Here is an 8,908-nt window from a genome sequence, read left to right as displayed (position 1 = left end):
TATATATATATATATATATATATGTTTTTTTTTTTTTTTTTTTTCCTTTTTTTCAAGGTTGCACTTAAAAAAAAAAAAATTGGCCAGAGAGCTGTTCTAAACGAAATGTCTTGTGTAAACAAAATGACAAATAATCTGTCTAAATCTAAGTCTAAATGGTTACTATTATGAATCTTCTGTGTGTAAATATGGAAATGCTGATCCCAGCGTTGGGTTGGAAATTATTTTTTAAGGGACTCTGGCAAAGTTTTCAAAGTACTAGTCCAGACTTTCAGAGCTGGGCAAAGGTAGAACATGTGGGTTAAGACAGACCACATCATGATTAGAGTATATTTTTGCTATTTAGCTTTCAGTAATGAATACTATATTCAACCAAACTTGGTGCAGGAAGTGCTCCCATATTCTCCAAGTAGAGTGTTGTTCCAGATGTCCTCTTCAACCTCCTGTTCCTCCCTAAGCTCATTCATCCAATCTGTTAATCTTGGAGTTGACACTTTGTTAGGTCACTTTGCATATCACTTTATACAGAGCCATCTTACACTGCTGCTTCCTGGGGGACTGTACAAGATTTCTGCTTACAGTTAAGCCTAAAATACAAAATGCTATATGAAGAGTTAGATTATTTTTAGATCAATAATATTTTCCATTCATTATTGAGAAACCAATTTACAATTTTTTTTCAATTGAGTTTAAAAATGTTTCATCATAACATTTATTATATCTAAACTGACATTCCTTTTGGATTGTTTCAATATGTGTTGAAAGATGATTCAACACATATTTCTTGGTTTCATGAAAACATCTTAAACATAAAAAAAGAGAGTTTGATTCATTTTAGGCTCAATTGAAGCCAGACAGAGGGGAACCAAAGATGTCGCTTGAAAAAAGAAGGGTATTTAATGAAAAAGCACCACGTCCAAATTTGTAAGAATTGGTTTTAATGACTGTTGATGTTTTTTAATGAATTCTCAGATTTGATGGGAACATCTTAAAGGTGTCCTTTAAATGCTCAGGTCTGATCTAGCCATAAGTTACGAGAACAAGGAGGATCAGTTGTCAATAAAACATCAGCAAATGTAATACAGCTAGTCTATATCTGCTTGATTTATTTATTCGATTTATTCCTATGGAGCCCCTTTAGTATGTGGAAAGTCGGTCACTACTTATTATTTTGTTTCCGTGTCGAACGACAGTGTTGAATTTATTCCACGTAGACATAAGGCAATCCTGCTGTAAAAAGAGCACTATCAAAGTGTAGCAAAGAAACTAGCTAGAGTGTTTTTATCTCCCATTTTAGAGCCTAATGTGCTTCAGCCTTGATAGAACGTCGATATGAAATAGAGGATTAAAAGCAAAAATGACGGAGATAAATGCTGTAAGGAGTTACAGTTCCTGAGGATCAAAAAGAAAAAATAATCTCCTTTAGCAGCTAATGCTTCCTTTTTTCAGATGGCTATGTCTATTCAAGTGTAACAGTGAAGAAACTCTGCTTTTTGAACAAAGAGTTCCTATTGCTTCAGTATCCGTGTTAACTCCAGCCAGTAAGAACTAGTTTGGGAACAAAGCCAATGTTGGGATGAGGAAAAAAAAAACAAAAAACGATGTTCTTTTGATAAAGATCCAAGTTATGATGGGAACAAATCAGGAAAGTGTCGAAGCAGCTGGAAGCTGAAACTTTAATAAGGGCTTTCTGTTATTAATATTCGGAGCTTCTGCTTTGCTTTACGCGACGTTCACTCATGATGTCCGAATTAATGCATTCTGTCATCCTTCTCATATGGCAGCCAGAGTTTCTGCAGGACATTTCGCTCCGCTACAGCCTTCCTGAGTGTCATTTGCAGGATGTGCCTTGGCATTGGTGGCAGCTCTTGCGTGCATCTTATCTGGCAAAACATCCAGCAGATAAAAAGGAGGGAGTGACTGTTTACGTATGAGATGAATGCTGAAGAAGAGACGCTTCCATCTGCTCTGATGCACTGACCAGTGATGACTTGTCTTTCCGCCAGTCTTTCATTTACAGAGGATCAATCCAATCTATTCTCTAGGGCCTCTGACAACAAATACTGGACTGAGGACTAGCAGAGCAGCTGTTGAACACACGCAGCAGTTCAGACAGAAGAGGAAGGGCGAGAGTGATATTAAAACAAGCTCCTCCTCTCCTTCCTCCTTTCACAGGTGTAGGAGCTTGATTTGGGATTCCAAACTTTACCAGCATGAAGAGCAGAACCGACAAAGAGGAGCAGAAACATAAAGCAGATTGAGATCTGAGGTGTGTGAATATGTGATGTTAACAGCTACTGATGCTGCTGAGTGTATTTGGCAGGACAACAACTGGCATCTGTCTGTGCCCCATCTCTTCAGTCAGACAAAACACGGTTTGACAGTGTCTGTGTGTGCCCACTTTATAATGCACCACCACATCTGCTGTATGGTAAGATAATATTGGGGATTTAGACCATGCTCAGACTAGAGGCGAAACTGTTATGAGAACATGCAGACACCTCCCTCTAAACCTCTTACATATTATGCCGTTCCACCATGCCTTGGCATGATAATTACCCTCATCAGTGCCTCCCTCCTGGGACACACACGCACTACAAATGCACCTGGGCACACACGTATAAAACATCTGCATAGTAATCTGTTAGCATAAAATGTGGAATTACACTGTTCTCTCTTTTTTTTTTTTTTATTCTCACACAGGTGAACAAGCACAGAAGTTAATTTATTTGCTGGTTAGCTGTCTGCTACATATAGAGAATGACAGGGAAACAGACACAAATGGATATATCTATATCCAACTGACCTGGACATCATACCCATTTTTTAAACTAAGACAGTCAGGATGTTTAGATGCAGAAAGTAGACCAGATCAATATTTACCATAAAAATTGCTCATAACTTTTCCCTCTTACTGTCTCACCTTAGGTCAATTAGTACAATACTTCAATGATTTATACATTTGAGAAAACTGAGAAAAAATAAACTTTTTATACATACTTGATATTTAGTAAAACAAAATTTTAAACAATATGATTTTAAATAAAGGTTGTTCTTCCATAAGCTTCTCAAAATAATTTTGACCCATTTCTTCTGCCAGAACTGGGACTGGGTAATGTTTATAAAACTCTCTTCCCTGCTCTGCCCACAAATCTTTGGGCTTTGTACTCTTGTGTTATTTTTGTCTGGCATTCAAATCTGTTTTGCATCTAAAAAAAAATGTTTAAAGGTAAAGCAAGCAAACAAGACATCTATAAAGAGTAAATCAGAATGTGTTTAGAAGTTTCTCACTTATTAAAATCAGAATGATCTCCGATGGCATCTAAATCCAACCAGCCTTATGAACTGATGAAGTACCTTTGGATTCATTTGCCCTCAGATCTTGACGAAGCTGAATTGCTATAAAAGGTTGTTCTCTTTGAACCCTTAGATTATAGTGTTTAATGTGCATTTTTTGAAGAATGGATTTTCAGATTTTTTTGTGACATGCAAATATATTATATATTACAACATAACATGTTAACATCATTGTATGTTAGCATCACACACTCAAAGCTAAACAAACTATTCCCAACCAGTTGCGTTTATTTCTTTTATGAATGGGGATCTGGACTGTCTGAAAGCAGCGGTTGGCTAATCATTACATATTATGCCTCAACATGTAGAAAAAATTTTCAGGTTGCAAGTGACAATTTAGTGACCCTTTCTAATAGCGCTCTGGGCATTTACCCATGCAGTACCTGTCAAATTTTATAGCTTAGCATACCAAAAATTACACATAATGTTTAAAAGCATAAAAGAAGACATCTAAGGATGTCTTTTTTGCCCATTTTCCAAATCTGAATGTATATTGCCAGTCCAAATGCTTATATCAGAGGGATCTGAGCTGAGCAGTCACAGTGGATTAATTGAAAGTGGCTACGAGCTCTATTTCAATGATTAGTGCTGTTACATAACGCAAGCTACTGTCACACAGTAGTGTGTGTTTTTCTCATATTATACATCCATCAGTCTTCTGTCTATACTGAATTTTCAGTAAATGGGTGTGAGATGTGGGGGTTTTGGGCAGATCATCACTGGGGGAGAGATGGGAAAAAAAAGCGCTAAAAAGGTCACAAGTCCATCACAGGAAAACACAGGATAAACATCATTTATTCACTAACTCATTATAAAACCCATATCTCTGCATCTCTACACTTTTTAATATACTTAAAAAAAAATTTATGGGCAAAATTGACTTTATAGGTTTAAAATAAATGCTTATATTTAATCATGTTTAACTTTCAGGGATTATAAGTTTGTTTGTGGCTCTAGTGACTTTTATTTCGAATGCAATTACAGGAAATAGGCTGGGGGACATGCAGGAAGGGTCACTTTGGGTTTCAACCTAGAACAGCTGCATGAGAACTGATTGGTTTACCCTCCCAGCCAGGATGTTTCAACTTTTTGCTGGTGGTTGTGACGTCGAGTTCCAATAAATCCACATACATATAATACGTTACTATGTCAAAATTGCATCACAAAGGTTTTCATTAACATGCTATCAAATACATTTTTAATTTAAAGCCCCATAAATAATAATATCACACAATGCTATTTTACACTTTTCTTATACATGTTAGCTCTTACCTCTGTGTTTCAGCGCTGTATTGACCCCTGCCCACTTGATTGACAGCACAGAGCCTGAACTGGTAGGTTCTGGCAGGAGTAAGCCCGCCCACCGATACCTCGCTCACTGCGGGATCCACCTCCGATAGGTAGACCTTCCATGGAGAATCTAGACACAATGCACGGAGATTAGAGGCTGATAGCATCGGGCTGAAGCAGGACAAACAGGGACACAGTAGCACTCAGGACATTAATCACCAGGACTGACAGAGGGACCAGAAAGAAAGGCTAACAACAGGAGGAGAGCCAAGCAGGGGAGGAATACAAAGAATGCAACAAGAAACAAACTTTAAAAGGGAAGATCAGGATTAGTTAAGAAGCACAGATGCTGCTGTATGTTGCTGCCAGCTTATCATTTGCTGAATAAACCACAGACAGATGCACTATTATCCCTATTATCGCATCAGCCTCCTGGGTATCAGTGTAAGTGAGAAGGATAGTGTACAAGCCAAGCATATTAGAGTCGTTGTCTGATATGAAAATACTTGTATTTACACTGCTGCAGTGTCTCTAAAGTACAGTAGAAAAAAAATCTAATCAGTGTTCAAAAACTGCAATCCATTCCTCACTGTCTGGCTTTCTCCACTGAAATCGACCAGTCAATTAAGCTCCCTCTTTTTCTCATTCTTTTCCTCATCGCCCCCAAGCTACTGCCGCATTATATCCCTACTCTCCCATGATAATTTTGGTTCAATTTTGTCGTCTCAACATGGCAGCTGTTAAATGATACCAGCACAGGTGTATCTCATTAAAAGTTTTTCAAAATGAGGATTACCAACTGATATTTGTTCATTAGTACCAATTCTTTAGTTTTATGCATAATGCCTGGCTAAGCATGTAAAGGCTCGCCAGTAGATCCCCTTAGCTTGCAGCCATCTTTCTCTCTTTCTCCCATCTGTTTCCTCTGTCATTCTTTTCCTTCGTTTCCCTATCCTCTCCGCAACTCTCTCCCTCCCTTCTCCATTTGAAAGGGAGCCAACCTGCTGTTATAACATCTGTGGTGGAGAGAGGCCGGGACTCAAAAGAGGAAGAGAGCGAGAGGGGGTAAGGAAGGGCTAGAAAATAGGAGCTCAACAGCAACCTGTGCGTTTATGCTGGAACGCTGGTCTCCATATGTATGTCTCTTGTAAATGAGTGCATTTGAGTGCATGTCACTTCCTAGTAGACAGCCAGTGAACAGATGTATGCCTCTTAGGAAATATAAAGGATTCCCAGGGGATTGACACATTTAAATATACACACAAACTTACTGTTCTCTGATAGCTCCAACACATAGTAGAGCAGAGGGGAGTTTCCATCAAAGGGCCGCAGCCAGGACAGGTGGACGGAGCGGGAGTCTGAGTCATTGAGACGAGCCGTTAGGGAGCGGGGGGAATGCGGTAGTTCACTGAGCAAAAATAGGAGAAGAATATAAGAAGAAAAAATATCTGTTCAGATTTTACAGCATATTTATTTTTTATGATTTAATATCTATACATGGCAGTCTCTTTCTAGTACTCAGATTTACTTTCAAGCATTTACAGACACCTGCAAGAGGCTCTAAACTCTTGTCAAGTTAAATCCACAAACTTTATTGTACGGTATTTTATTCATTTTACCTGCAAATCCAACACAGTGTAGAATTAATGTCTAACATTTTTACAAACAAAAACCTGAAAGTATGGTGTGTATGAATTTGTGCTACTCCTCTAGAGTTGGTGCAGCAGAGTGGAGTCGTCCTATTGGCAGATTATCCCACCTGAACCATGGGTCTCTGTAGCTTCTCCAGGGTTACAAGTCCCTGTTGGCTGCTTTTCTGGTTAACCCTCTACTATCAAATTAGGTGGAGGGCAATCAAATTATTTTTATTTTTAAAGGACAGTTTCAGCAGCGCTTAGTGAAACATTCAGTGTGTGGGATGTAACCTAACCCTGCTTCAAAGTGCTATAAATCTTTCTTCCTAGAATTTGTTTCTAGTTATTTATGTATTTATGAATTTGTTTCTAGTTATTTATGTGGCTATTTTGTTTAAGTTTACCGTTCCTGCATTTATGCTGAGATTAAATTCTATGCCAGCTATAGCAACCGATCAACCAATCAAAGTTTATTAGGACTTTACAACAACACCAGGAAACCAAAGTTCTTCTCAGAAAGATAAAAACATTGCAAAAACTAAAATAAACGAAAATCATAAGCATAAAACAATGTTTCGTAAGTATTAAAAGCTAGTTTGAAAAAAATATGAGTCTTTAATCTGGACTGGACCAGGAGCCAGTGCAGGGAGGAGAGGATGGGAGTGATGTGGCTTTGCCTGGATGAGCTAGAGAGGAGTCGAGCTGCTGCATTCTGTACTAACTGGAACCATTGGAGTGATGACCACGGGAGGCCAGAGTAGAAAGCATGGCAATAGTCCAACCGAGAACTTATAAATGCGTGAATAGCCTTCTTCAGGTCTTGGCGTGTGAGAAAGGGTTTCAGCTTGGTCAAAAGGCACAGCTGGGAAACGCTAGCTTTGACAACATCATTTATTTGTTGTTTGAAGTTCAGTTCACGGTTGAAGACAACTCCCATGTTCCTGATAGCACCAACAGTATTTAACTGATTGGTTGATGTTTTAAAGCAAATGGTTGAACTGGAATTCATTTATTTTCTCCAAAGCAGAGGTATACAAACTTTTTTTTTTTCTGAAAACCCCTCTCCCAATTTAAAAACAATTGTCACACTTTGTGTTGGTTTATCAATGTTATGTGAAGTTTGGGTTTGTAATGTGACGTGAAAAGGTTGAATGAGTATCAAAAGGCTTGCAAAGCACTTCCTTTTGTAAATTAGTACAGAGTGGTATAGGAGTAGAATATAATGTTTACATGGCGATAACCGCTTAAGGTGGAATAGAAGGAAGACTATTTGAATTGGATATTTAAGGTCACTCTGTGACACATGCTTCTTCTTAACGTTTTGTGGATTTTATTTTACCAACCACTTGACTTGCAATGAAATTTTGACTGCTGTAGATGGCCGCAATGTTCACTTTCTATCATTTAAAATTAATATATTTTAACTGTTCCCTTCCAAAACTGAAAAAAAAAACAAAAAAACAATTTTGATAGAATCAGAACTTTTGTTAGAAACAGCCTTGCTTCACAGCACACTCTCTTTTGTATTCTTTCAAAACATTTAGTTTTTGTAACCTGTATGCATTTGATCTCCCGTCTTTAGGTAAGCAGAACAAGAAGGATTGCAATACATGACGAAAAATATGTTAAAGCACTAAATAAAATGTAAAATCAAATTATTTTTATTCTCGTGTTTTTGTCAGATACACTGGAGTCTAAACACTAAAGTGGAAACCTTTTAATCGCAGCCATAAAATGACATTCCCAAATAGGGCTAGAGATGTCTGTGCAGACAATTTTTAAGATGAGACAGTTGGCACTGAGATCTGAAAGATCAGTCACTTCTGCCCACCAGCAGCTGTTTCTTATATCTTGTAAAAATTTGGAAAAACACCTAATATATCACAGCATAACACCTGATATGTTAATTGGTGAATTTTGCATCAGCTTGTGAGATTTTTTTTTCTGGCATTCTTAAATAAGGCATTTCTCCCAGTTTCTGTTTCTTCTGCAAAGCCATTATAAATAAGGGTCTTTTATTGGCTTTAAATTTGCATTTGGACAGACTGCCTCATATCTACATTAATGCACCGAGCTTTACTTTAACTTATAAGCATTTCTCACAAAATATGCAACATTTGTAGTGACAGCACACTAAAAAGATGTTTTCCCCAGTGTTATTATTCTGCTTTATAATCCATTTTGTCTTTGGCATTCCAGTTAATTCTCAGTTTAGGTCCAGGATCAGTTATATCTATTATTGTTTTGGCTGGCATATTCCTATTCTTTACATGCTTTGCAACACCACAAATACATCTCTTTGCATCTATTAAAAATAAATTTTCCAGACGTTTTTCCATCCCCTGCAGAAATGTGTGCATCTGTGCCGTGTTATTAACAAGAAAGCTCCACGGATATATTCATGAAAGCAATAAAGAGAAAGCAGACATCTGATTATAGCAATTTTAGAGCATCATAATTCTCTTTAAAAATCTTTTGCTTGCAGGGAAATGTGGAAAAGAAAGCAGAAGGCAGCAGTTGTCTGCGTGAAGGCTGCAGGTGCTGAAAGAATTCAAGATATTTACAGTCAACATAAAAAACACAGATATAAATATATTAATGAAGAAACCGTGATAAAAAGGATCGTT

General features: G+C 37.6%; 1 protein-coding gene across 2 annotated transcripts in view; it reads right to left on the bottom strand.

Annotated features, from left to right (window-relative positions):
- sdk1 (sidekick cell adhesion molecule 1) overlaps positions 1–8,908 on the bottom strand; it is a 381,738-nt gene that overhangs the window by 99,858 nt on the left and 272,972 nt on the right. For both annotated transcript variants that reach the window (XM_015377352.1, XM_015377351.1), the window contains exons 14-15: positions 5,919–6,055; positions 4,630–4,777 (exon numbers count right to left, since the gene is read on the bottom strand). In XM_015377352.1, the coding sequence (XP_015232838.1) occupies positions 4,630–4,777; positions 5,919–6,055 (285 nt within the window). The remainder of the gene's footprint in view (positions 1–4,629; positions 4,778–5,918; positions 6,056–8,908) is intronic.

This window comes from Cyprinodon variegatus, unplaced genomic scaffold (genome assembly GCF_000732505.1).
Source record: "Cyprinodon variegatus isolate N-32 unplaced genomic scaffold, C_variegatus-1.0 Scaffold152, whole genome shotgun sequence".
Classification (NCBI taxonomy): Eukaryota; Metazoa; Chordata; class Actinopteri; order Cyprinodontiformes; family Cyprinodontidae; genus Cyprinodon; species Cyprinodon variegatus.
The sequence above is the reverse complement of the archived record's forward strand: the minus strand, read 5'-3'. Positions and strand labels throughout refer to the sequence as shown.